This window comes from Rattus norvegicus, chromosome 18 (assembly GCF_036323735.1).
Source record: "Rattus norvegicus strain BN/NHsdMcwi chromosome 18, GRCr8, whole genome shotgun sequence".
Lineage (NCBI taxonomy): Eukaryota > Metazoa > Chordata > Mammalia > Rodentia > Muridae > Rattus > Rattus norvegicus.
The window spans coordinates 59,445,794-59,458,437 of record NC_086036.1 but is presented as its reverse complement, the minus strand read 5'-3'; the positions used below and the strand labels follow the sequence as shown (position 1 = coordinate 59,458,437).

Below are 12,644 nucleotides of genomic sequence, written 5' to 3'. Positions count from 1 at the left end.
CCATCAATCCAAAAGCAGAGTTGTGGAATCCAGTCCAGTGGATACACCTACGAAATAATTCCCTCAGCTAAGTCTCAGAGATCATTGTAGAATGATCTTGGGGCGGGGGTGGGGGGTGGGGATTGTAGAGCCCAAGAAGCAGAGGATTTGCTCTGAAATTACGTCTCTCAGAACTGTCAGAAGCTGCACCATGGAGTCTCGCCAGCATGACTGCCTGCACATAAGCTGAGCAAGGACAGTGACAACAGACAAGCTGACCTTGAGGAAGCCCACACGACCGACTGGAATCTAAGGAATGTTGAGAGCTGGAGAAACAGTCTTCCCCAGGGAAAGGCACGCCAATTCACCATCCAATACCAAATGGTCAGCCCTGAAGACATTCATACATTCAAATAACACTATACAGGTTGTGTTCATGTACTTAGGAAAGTACACACACACACACACACATACACACACACACACACACACACACACATCAGTGATTAATGAGAAGAGGTCATAAATGTGAAACAAAGAAAGGAGGAATAAATGGGACTATTTAAAGGAAGGAAAAGGAAAGGGGAAATGATTTTATTAAAATCACAAAAAAAGGAATAATTTTTAAAACATGGAAAGTTTTGAAAATTGCTAAGTACAGAACCAATGTTCAAAACACATTGGCTAATTTCTATTATTAAAGACAAGCAATGCAGACGGAAAAATCCTCCTCTCATCATTAGCTGTCCAGTGACAGAGTTAAGACTTCCAATTTGAAGAAGCCAGGAAACATGTATTATTTAGGTTTCATAACATACTACAAAGAGAAATGCCCACCACTTACACAATAACTAATAGCAAAAAGTAGACATTAAGACCTAAAAAATAGTCATTAAACCATTCATTCCACAGAGTAAAACAAAAAGACTGCTACATAGAAATAAATCCCAGTTCCTCAAAAACTGTCAGAACCAAGTCTTGTATCTTTGAAAATCTGGGAAGCTATATTGAACCATAAAGAATAAAAATATGATTTCATGTTTTCAACTTACCCTCCAGTACTTGGAGCATACAACCAAGAGCGACCTCTGTGTGAATGCACAAAAAGAGAGGCTTTGGCAATTCTGACAATAAATTGGTTTGGATTCCTCCTCAAATATTGGCTCAGTGTCCTGGAAAGAAAAAGATTTCCAAAGTCTCAGGAATAACATATATTAATTAAAATCATCACAACGTGATAAATACACCACAAGGGAACAGAAGTACCATGTGATACACCCATCATTTCACCCTTTACAGCAGCAAAAATGTGCTCTGAGAGCAGCCGACGAAAATGTCTTTGCTACAAAGCTGTCCAACATTTAAACCCTGACGGTGTAAGTCAGAACATCTTCACTGGAAATGGCAGATTGAATTTTACAGTCTTCCTATAGGTATAAATACTTTAGTTTTTTTAAAAAGAATGATTAATTATTCCAGTCTTTTCCAAGTTCAACACTAATAGTTCCCTAACTGAGGTGGAAAATATCAATATTGTTAGGAAACTGATTTTTGCATTTAGAATAAATAATTATTCTAGTCCATATGACTATGAAAGAAAACTAAAAATGGCTTTTATGCTTTGTTTGTTTTTTATATTGGTTTTTGAATATGAAATGTCCCATGGCCTCAAGCAGTAAACCTTATTCTGCACCCTCTGCTGATATGGGAAGGCACTGGAACCCGAGGAGGTGCGTACAGTTGAAGTTGGTTGCTGGAGGCAGACTTTTGAAACTTATACTGGTCCTAAGTCACTTCCTTACTCTCTGCCTCCGGGCTGCCACACGGTGCACAGGCACCTTCCCTCAGACTGCGTCCGTCTGTCAGGCACTCTGTCACTGTTCTGTCAGTGTAAGAGTAACTAAAACAAGTAGTTGGCTTCTTTAGTTCATTCAAGCAAGCCACCTCCTAACTTTGTTCTAAACAAAAGCAGGAGGAAACCCCTCTTACATTTCTCTACTGCATATAGGCAATGCATTCCCTATTTTACATCCTTGATGGAATAAAGCTCTCCATCCGAACGGAGGAAAATAATTCACTCACAGTAGCAAACAATGAAGGATCTTTTCTAATATGCGCATGTGATTATTTCAATAGAAACGCTTTTTTAAAAAAAATTAAGTGAATGACACAAATCCTACCAGGTTTAAATGATAGAATAATAGGGATAGGTATCATTGCCCATCTCACCTGCAATCCACTAATTTCAGAGGTCACAATCCACACCTTCAGAATACCTGTCACGGACAGCGCTACCACAGTGTCCTCTAAACCAGGGAGAGACAAGAAGTCAAGGTAAAACACACCATGCTTTCTTCTAACATTAAAACAGCCTGCTCTCATGAAGTCAGGTAAAAAACACGGTTCCCTATGCTTCGAATAATATAAACTCAGTGTTTACATTATGTCCATTTCTGGAAAAAAAAATTACGTTTACCCTCATGGTTTTCAAAGAGAGGCTTCAAAATAAATGAAGCGGCAGTAGCAATGCTGACTGTTGCAAGCACAGTCCCAGACGCTCATCCAGTTTTATCTCATCCTTTTCACTGTCTCCTTGAGAAACGGTGCCTCTTGGAAAGAGGAAAGACCAGAATCCAGAAATGCACAGGAAGCTATAGTTCTTACCCCACCGCCTGCTAGTGATGCTAAGCCTGCCTCACGGGAGAAGACTCAGAAGCTAAAGTTTCCCGTGGCCTGGTGGTGACCCGTCACACTGAGGAAAGCCGATCTAACACGTGTGAGTTAAATATTAACTCAGCCAAAACCCATGGTGAGGGGGGCAGATCACAAATTACTGAAACAAATATCTGTTGAATATAAGAATATAACCAAAATTGTTAACTCTGACCAGTTATAGCTTGTTCCAGTAAATTAAGCAGTAAGATGTTCAAGCTGCCAAAAGGAGTTGTGTACTGACCTTGTGTCCGGTGAGAGCGGATAATACTCATGGAGCTAATCCAGTCTGGTGATATCTTTGATACCAAAGAATACAACACCTCAAGGCTGGTGGCATCCACAACGAGGATTTCAGGGTAATGCCCATGGCACAGAAGCCTTCCCTCTCGCTGATTTCCAACAGAGAACTGGTAGAACTGAATTCAAATTTTAAAAACTATATTTTTAAATGTACTGCTTCAGTTGGGAAACTTGATTACATGCATTAATTAAACACGTAAACATTACACTATTCCAGTAATCATTTCAGAAGACTAAATCAGTATTGGATTATTTTAGTATTTAAGACAATATACTTTCCTAATGTCACACACTTGCTTCTGAACTCTTACGAGGCAAAAATAATGATTAAACTTTTTTTTTAATTTATTTAATACTTAATAATAATTCTTTGGTTTCCGGGCAAACACCCCGCTCCCCCCTCCCCTTCCTTATGGGTTCCCCTCCCGACCCTCCCCCCATTGCCGCCCTCCCCCCAACAGTCTAGTTCACTGGGGGTTCAGTCTTAGCAGGACCCAGGGCTTCCCCTTCCACTGGTGCTCTTACTAGGATATTCATTGCTACCTTTTATCCTAGCATCTAAAGAGGACTTTTACATGAGGAGGTAGGAGACTCATTTTTGGTTTTGTGTTTTGGTTTGGTTTAGGTTTGGGTTTTTTTGTTTTGCTTTGCTTTCTGGTTTTGCTGCTATTGTTGCGTTGTTTTGTTTTGTTTTGTTTTGTTTTGTTTTGACACAGGGTCTCACAACGTTGCTCTGCTTTGGTTGGCCTGGAACTCTCCAAATACACTATCCTAACATCAAATTCAAAGAGATCTACCTGCCTCTACCATCAGAGTCCCAGAAGGAAGGGAATATATCACCACACAAGCCTTAAACGAAAACAAATAAAATGAGCTTAACAAATTAAATAAAAAAGGAAACTTGTGTGAGTCACAGAACCAATACAAATTCTGATAGGAACAGGGGAACGTGATGGATACACTGTCCGTCACGGCCCAGCCACTGACAGAATCTTGAACCACATCTTAGTGAGGGTCACTGCTGCCATGATGAATCACGGTGATCACCATGACCGAGGTGGAGAAGAAGGCCTTCCTTCACCGTCATGTAACAGTTCATCATCAGAAATAGTGACTAGCAGATGCTCCAGCAGGACAGGGCCTGGAGGCAGGAGCCTGGAGGCAGGAGTTGAGGCAGGGGCATGGAGGGTGCTGCTTACTGGCTTATTCCCCATGGCTTGCTCACCTGCTTTCCTATAGAAGTCAGGTCCACCAGTACAGGGACAGCGCCACCCACAAGGACCTGGGCCCTCCCACAAAAAAAAAAAAAAAAAAAAACAGCCCTACCACTAGACTTAAGGGATATTTTCTCAATTGAGGTTCCCTCCTTTAAAATAACTCTAAGTTGTACCAAGTTGATATAAAACCAGCCAGCACAAACCAGTTAGGAATTCAAAATATCTTCACACTTCTAGATTGGCTTAACTGAAGAAGGAAGGGGTACCCACCTTAATGAGGGTGGAGCGAGCACATGGGCTGAGAGCTAAGCTGAACATTGAATTTCTTTCTCTGCTTCCTAACTGCAAACGTCCCATGATCAGCTGCCTTTACCTTGCCACCATGCCTTTCTGACAATGACAGACTGTGTCCATTTAAACAGTAACCTGAAATAAATCCTTCCTCCCCTAAATTTCTTCTTAGCAGGTATTTTTTCACGCCAACAAGGAAATTTAGTAATGTGCTAAACAGAGAATAGACATGAAGGGTGACTGATGTTCATGCATATTATAATCTGTTATTTTCCCTCAGGACCCCTAGGCACTACCAAAAGAGGCTCCTGCGACCCCTGGACAGCCCTGAAGAAGGCTCCCGGGACTCCTAGACTCATGCATGTACACACATACAAGGGGAAGGTGTGCTGTGTGGAAAGAATGAGCTCAGAGAAAGTAGCACAGAAGAGTACTTTCCTGAGGGCATGGGTATTTGATTAGAATTGCCTGACTAAAAGCCTCTGTACTTGATTTAATGCTATATTCCCAAACACTTTTCTGCATACTGATTCTGCATTTGAGACACTTTGGTATTGGGAAGGGGGAGGTCTACTTGGAGATCCAAGTTTTCCAAGCATTTAAGAAAAGATGTCTCTACTGTTTGCTGGACATGACAAGGAACTGCACCCATGAACTCTCAACACCCGTGACTGCTGCACAAAGCCTGCATCACCACACCATTTCCTGTTCCAGCACCAGTGGATGAATGACTCACAAGGCCCCACTGTTGGGATTTGATTTGTGCTTACATGGGGATCCACACATCCCTACCAACAGTTGTTTTTTAAACTGGTCAATAAAGAGCCAGCAATCGATGGCTGGACGGGGGACAGAGGCAGGACTTTGAGGATTCCCTGAGGGAAAACACAGGACAGGGAGAAGGAAATAGCCAGGGCAGAAGGAAGGAAGGAAGAGGATACAAACATGAGAGCTGTAGAAGAACCCACCAAGTAAGAATCTTGGAAAAGCAGCCCCAGGAGCCACTTCCCTGACTGGGTCTGGAGCAGCAGGGATAAAGCACAGATTTTAGAATGCAGTAACTCAGGAATACCAGAGAAGTGTGTGCTAGCAGTGTGGAGGTTTGGAAGTGGCCAGCCATTGAGCTCATTAAGGCATATTAGAATATAAAGACCGAGGGTGGGCGTAGAGCCACGCAGAGAGTGCCTTAACTGTTTACCGCTACACCCCCTCCAGCTTCCGGTAAGCTGCTCAGGGACGTGAGTTAGTGCTCTTCAGTGACCTTAAGCCCCCTCACGGGTTGCTCATGCCCAAGTGGTCACCCAGGTACATACAGAGGCAACACTAACTGAACTCAGTAGAAACCATAATATCTACAGACCAGGAGGACGAGAATTTGAGAAGTGGGTGTGGAAGGGGACCCAGGAGAACTTGGGAGTGGAGAAGTGTGATGAAAATGGACTAAATGCATATGAAATGCTCAAAAATATTAACATAAAATGTTGTACATAATTGTTTAATAAATTGCTATTTTTATGTAATTTCAGTAAGTACAAATGTCACCAAAGGTCATCTCTGTACATAAAAACAGCCTTTGCCAATGTAATGCTACATACCTTTAATCCCAGTACTTGGGAGGCAAAAGGCATGCAGATCACTGTGAGTTCAAAGGAAGCCTGGTCTACATAGTACATTCCAGAATAGTCAGAGCTATGTAGACAGGTCCTGTCTCAATAATAACAACAACAATAATAATAACAACGATGATGAAGACAGTAATAACAATAACAACAATAGTAAATATAATTGTTGCTATTGTTGTTGTTGTTATTATTATTATTATTATTATTATTAAACAATTTCTTTCTGGATCTGAATGAGCGAGGAGGACAGAATAAGTTGCCATACTACCCAGGAATCTGCCAAAAGGTGTCTTCTATTTATATATGACTGCTAATCTAAACACAGAAGGTCTACAACAGAATTAGATTTTTTGTAAGTACTCAAAATATATTCAGCAGAAATAAATAATTCCCCTAAAACATAAGCCAGAAGTTAAGCCATAATTGTAAATTGTATGAAAATCAAAATGATTGCGTATGATGAGCTTAACACAGCTTTTACACTAAAATAATATAAAATGGAAGCAATTTGCATTTACATGAGTGTAGCTGGTGCACACAAATGTGTGCACATACCTGTAGCGACCAGAGGACAACCTCGTCTGTCATTCTCCAGGCACCTTATTTGTTTGTTTGTTTGTTTCTCACTGGCCTGAAACGCATATGTAAGCTGGCTGGCCAGTGAGTCCCATGTCTTAATGATGCACTTGTCATGAACTGTGTTGACTTAGACAAAGAAATAGATACAAACCTGTATGCCAGTATGTGTGCAGGCTAATTTTGTAAATTCAATACATCTGCCGTCATTCACATCCCAGAGGCACATCTCTCTATAAGACAAAATAATAGCTCATCCTGGATCTAATTTACAATAGTAACCTTGTCACAGTGGCTTACAGTTTGCTTCCATTGGAACTAATATAGTGCAGGAAGGAAAGAGGTTTATAGTCATTATTGCTCTTGATCAAATTTTCCATTCCCCTCTCTCACTATTCTAACCCCATTTCTAACCGTCAACACCCCATTTCAGTCTACATCAGTCTTGTAATGGGGACGCACTCCTGATTCCTCACTGGTTGGTAGAGTCTTGTGAGTAGTTCTTGGCAGAACTTAAGTGAGGCTCTCCAGAATGTTCCTTCTCCCTTGCAGAGGTTTCTGATACTGGCTGCTCCCAGCAGCAGCTGTTCCCTCGTCCAGAAGCTCGAAGTTAAGGTAATAAAGAAGCAGAGCCAACCTGGATGTGATCTGCAAGGACTGAATGAACAGCCAAAGATAAAGCTGTCATCTGAACGTCTGAGAGCCAAGGGCTCCATTAGTGTGCCCTGCACATGCAAATCACAAGCAGCTAAAACCAACAGAGCCCCAAATGTCAGCCCCACTAAAGCATTTTATTACATCAACACCAAAGTCCTTGTATTCCAAACTAAAGAATACACTGAAAATTATACATGTTGCTACGCCTTGTCTTTTAAAGAAATAAGGTTTACTTAACAGAAAAATATTAATAAAATGTGTAGAGTGACTTTCATTCACTGGATGTAATTGTTGCCTCCGAGGATGGCTCCCTCTATTTGCTGGCGGAGGCCTAGTCAGAGGCTTCTGGCCTCTGTGCCATCTTATGTAGGCCCAGAAGGTTTCCAGCCTCTGAGGCTTACTGCTGAGTTAGCCTCCTATCCTTCCTTGTCCTTTCTGATCTCTGGCTGTCTCTGAGGCTCACTGATGAGTTAGCCTCCTACCCTTCCTTGTCCTTTCTGATCTCTGGCTGTCTCTGAGGCTCACTGATGAGTTAGCCTCCTACCCTTCCTTGTCCTTTCTGATCTCTGGCTGTCTCTGAGGCTCACTGATGAGTTAGCCTCCTACCCTTCCTTGTTCTTTCTGATCTCTGGCTGTCTCTGAGGCTCACTGCTGAGTTAGACTACTACCCTTTCTTGTCCTTTCTGATCTCTGGCTGTCTGATTCAGCTAAGCTTTTCTGGCTCGAGCTCCTCTCCAAGCTGACTGATTCAGTCTGGCTTCTCTCTATCTCTGCCCTTCCTGAATTGCTCTGTTTGACTCATACTAACTCTAGCAATCTGTTCTAATCTCGTGACTCCCTCTCATTCTCTGGCTTGTTCTGTCTTCACCTGTGTCTAGCTTGTTCTCCCCTCAACCTGTCTCTGTACAACTGTCCAGTAAAACTGCCTCCTCTCCCTGCACTGCTCTTTCTTCAGGAGCTTCCCTCTATTCTCTCTTCTTGTGAGAGTTGGACGTACCTGCTATTCTGTCCAATCTTTCTGATTTGTCACTTGTCTGCAACTCAGTTACATATAACTTTTAAACACGGGTGCTTCCTTCTACAAAACAGCTTTACCTCCATTGTTTGGTATTAAATGTGTGTACTAGTGATATGTCTATATTCTAGCCAGAGAGATTAAAGTTGTGTGCTAAGGACAGAGCCACACCACAACTAGAAACTTTTTTCAGTAACTAACACAATCTCGAAGGTTCATCCTGTGATCAAATATCCTGCAACAAAAATGCAATGATACTAAAGTTTTTCATTTTGTTACATCTCAAATGATATAAAAATATTTCTGTTGTTTGATAGTTGAGACAGAGTCTTGCTATGTAGCTCCGGTTGGCATGGAATTTTCTAGGTATTAAAGGCCGATAACAGCCTGTAACTTGCAGCAATCCTGCCTCTCTCTGGAGTGCTGGGATAACAGGTGTGTCAGGCAGACATCACCATACCTTGCTGAAACAATTTTCAATCAGCATTCACCATAAAACAAGTGTACCAATGAAAATGATCCTTTATGACCAAAACAAAAAAAAGTATTGTTTTTACTTAATATTGTCTCTTGCTGCTTCAAAAAATTCATATAAATTACAACCCAAAAATTATAGAAGAGAAAAGATGTTTCACATAAAGTCTTACAAGTTCCCCAACTTGTGTCAAAAAAAAATGTTTTTAAAGTTCTTCCCCCTCTGGACCCTACTGAGACTGATCAGTGGCTGCCTCTCCACTCAAGGCCCGTCCTGAGGCAGGGGAATTGGCTTCAGCAGCACATGAGCACACAGCATCACAACAGCAAAAGCTTGGCAGAGCTCTGCCTCCCAGCCGGAGACAGCATGGCATCACTCGAGTTTCCTAAAAACCCCGGAGTTGCCAGCTGACTCAATAAAAACGCTGTGTAAGCTATGATCATGCTTTTCCTTTCGTGATAGCCTGGGTTTCTCAAAAGCAAAAAAAAGGCAATAAAGTATCACAGAAAATTATTTGTGAAAACATGTATTCTTAAAACTGTAATTCAAACATCCAAACATCCTCTTTCAGATTTAGACAGCGCAAGAAGATGCTGCAATAGAAAGAAAATCCCCCCTAGGGGTGCTGATTAGAAAGTATGAAAATATCAGTGTCACACGGCAACCTATAAACACAATTTCTAAGACTTACTTGTATTTTTCCCTGTGTGTTTATGTGTGAGTCTCTCTGAGGATGTGCTATGTGCATGTGGGTACCGTAGAGTCCAGCAGAGGTGGGATTCCCTGGAGTTGATCTTACAAGTGGTTGTGGGCTGCCCAACATGGGTGCTGGGAACTGAAAGTGGGTCCTCTAGACGAGCCGTGAGTGCTCTTGAACTCTGAGTCACCTCCCCAGCCCCTATAAACACACTTTTAACTAACAAATAAAAGCTGCAGCCTTTTTTTAGGCAGGGTCTCACTGTGTGGCCCTAGCTAGCCTAGAGTTTTCTGTCTATTCAGCTGGCCTCAAACTCATAGTGATCTACCTGCTTCTGCCTCTTAGGTGCTGGCATTAAAGGTGTGTACCACCACGCTCAGCCAAGATCCACACTTTTTAAGACATAAAAACTTGGGGGGTGGGGAGAGAAACCTGACCAAAAAACTGAAAAGAAAAAGCAGACTGTGACTTACCCATTTGCGGACGCACTCACGGTGTACTGTTTGTCTCCAGAAGCACAGGCTTTTGACAAACAAGTGATGGCTGCTGTGTGACCAAATAATAGTGCTCGGGGATTAACCTAGAGAGGCAGAAATATGCTGCTGTAAATAATAGCTTACACAGTTAGCCTTGGGGCTAGAGAGATGGCACGGGGTTAAGAGCATGTGCCACTCTTTCAGATGACCTAAGTTTGGCTCACGACCCCTTTAACTCCGGCTCTGGGTCTCTGTGAACATCCAGCAGCATGTGCACATACACACGGAGTCACACATACACACCTAAATAATTTTTTGAAAGTTGGTCTTTCAATCAGTAATCATGTTTAAGTAGTCACTATCAATATCCAGGCTCGGACTGAAAGAGATAATGCCCAGACACTGAACAGTAAGGGCAAGCAGTGTGCTGTACGATGTGCTAGCAATTACTGACTCGTGTTTTAAATGTGCAGCAAACATTCGAATACTCACTTCCAGCTCTTCTGAGAGATCCCAGAGACATATCTGTCCATCGTGGCATCCAGTCACAATCGTGCCCCCATCATCTGTCAGCAGTATTGACGAAATACAGTGTGTGGGTGCTTTGCGGCCCCAGAGAACAATGGGCAGAACTAGACTGTTTCCTGCCATTGTGTTTTTCAAACCTGAAAATGTAATAAGAATAATGTCAGATATTCTTCTTAAAACACATTATATGCCTTTATTATGAAGTTGACTTGTATAATTTGAAAATAAGTATATTTTCTAAATACCAAATTTTAACCACTTAAAATCCTCTCAAATAAAAGTAGTTCATTTATATTTACTCCCAAAGTCAGGGGCTTAAAACACTGGGCAAAAGTACTTACTGGAGGCATTCACAACTTTTAAATTTTACTACTGGAAGTCTAATCATTTCAACACACGTTGATTTATCACATCAGTGTATACAGCAACTTTAAGTGCACCATTTTATTTCAAGTCCTAAAACAGTCTTCCAGCGTAGAAGACAAGAAATGAAACATAAGCATTGCCTGCCCTGAGGCAGAGAGCTAGTAAGCTACAGTGCTTGGATCCAAGTCCTCTGCCTCCAAGAGTAAAACAGTCAAATCCAAAACTGTACTCAAAAAACATGGTACTTAAAGACTATACCAGCAATCACTGGACAAGAATGTAAAGAACTTTCATGGTCTGAGAATCCTTCTAAGCCTTGTGTAGGGGTAAATGGAAATACATGTAATCTCAACCCTTTCTTGCATTCTGTAAGTAAGTCCTACGGCACTGTCTTTTGACAAAGTCATTTGACAGAGTCATGCAGAGACAAGTGACGGACCTAGATCAGCACCCTGACACCAGAACCTATAGTCTCCCTTACTCTTTGAGTGAGGAGGGCCTCAAACCTCAGTAAGTTTCCAAAGTAGTATAAAATACTTCCCTTCCGAAACAAACTAAAAGGTCTGTTTCACTGTGTGCTAAACATTGAGTGAACACACTTAATGAGAAACTCACTTAACCACATTTACTCCAGAGGTCACGTGTGTCCTTTGTAGTGCTGAAACCTGGAGGAAAATAATGTCCTTAAACAACTGCACCTAAATTAAGGTGTGTTTCTAGCGAGGAGATTTAAATTTGAAATGATAATTAATCACTGTGTACTCAAGGTATTTTTGTAGGAAATCATGAACATGAGGAATCACTGCTTCATATAACATAACTTTTTGCTAAACCGCTTGTGTTACAACCACATGGCTAAAGACCTAAGCAAATGTTGAGTTCCGGGAAGTTACAAGGATGGGATAAAGAGTACTCCACAGAGAACTATGCCAGGCCTGGAACATCCTACAGCCTGACACGTGGTCAATCAAAAGAAACTGTCTAAAGAGAAAAGACAACCTAAGAAGGTTGAGGGACATTAGAATGTCTACCAGAAACAACCTATACAACACTTTTTTTTTCTTGCAATTTATAGCTTTCACCAGTCTGTTTCTTCAAAAATATTTCCTTATTATAAATAAAAGGTATACATTTAAAGAAAAAACTCAAGAAACATCCTTATTAATAAAGTCATTTATACTATATTAGCACAAGCTATCGTGAGATTGCAATTATTTCCATACTCCTATCAGACATTAGCAAGAAAAACTAAACTCCAAACTGACTTTAGTAAATTCAGAACAGTGTGTTCCTAGAAGCATGGCCTCCTCAACAAAGACTTTCTGGAGAAACATATTTGGAAGGAGTTCATTTTTCCATGGTGATGACATTGGCTTTCAATCTTATCACCAAAGATTTCCCCCAAGCAGACAATCAAGCTCAAAGCATTGAATGCAACCCCAGGAGCTCTGGGAATAAAACACCATTCCTCTAGATAGTCCAGGATCTACTCAAAACCCAACCCAAGCTAAAGGCAATGAAAGCAGACCTAGGACCAATGAGTAGATGGTAGTAAGTACCTAAAAACATTTTTTTATGTAAACCTTTAAAAGTTTAATTAAATAAAAGTGAAACTTTAGAAAAGCCACCAGAAATACTCAGGAAATAACATGGAATAAAGGATAATGTGGCTTACATCACTAAATCATAACAAATACTTCTATGGATAGACCTATCTCTATATAACTGAT

The 12,644-nt window shown here is 41.2% G+C and overlaps 1 protein-coding gene across 5 annotated transcripts in view; it reads right to left on the bottom strand.

The window, feature by feature from the left end:
• Positions 1–12,644, bottom strand: part of Wdr7 (WD repeat domain 7) — a 283,068-nt gene that overhangs the window by 260,363 nt on the left and 10,061 nt on the right. For all 5 annotated transcript variants that reach the window (XM_017601032.3, NM_023975.2, NM_001395078.1 and 2 more), the window contains exons 2-7: positions 10,513–10,685; positions 10,018–10,124; positions 6,855–6,933; positions 2,936–3,110; positions 2,209–2,285; positions 1,032–1,151 (exon numbers count right to left, since the gene is read on the bottom strand). In XM_017601032.3, the coding sequence (XP_017456521.1) occupies positions 1,032–1,151; positions 2,209–2,285; positions 2,936–3,110; positions 6,855–6,933; positions 10,018–10,124; positions 10,513–10,671 (717 nt within the window). In that variant the 5' untranslated portion in view covers positions 10,672–10,685. The remainder of the gene's footprint in view (positions 1–1,031; positions 1,152–2,208; positions 2,286–2,935; positions 3,111–6,854; positions 6,934–10,017; positions 10,125–10,512; positions 10,686–12,644) is intronic.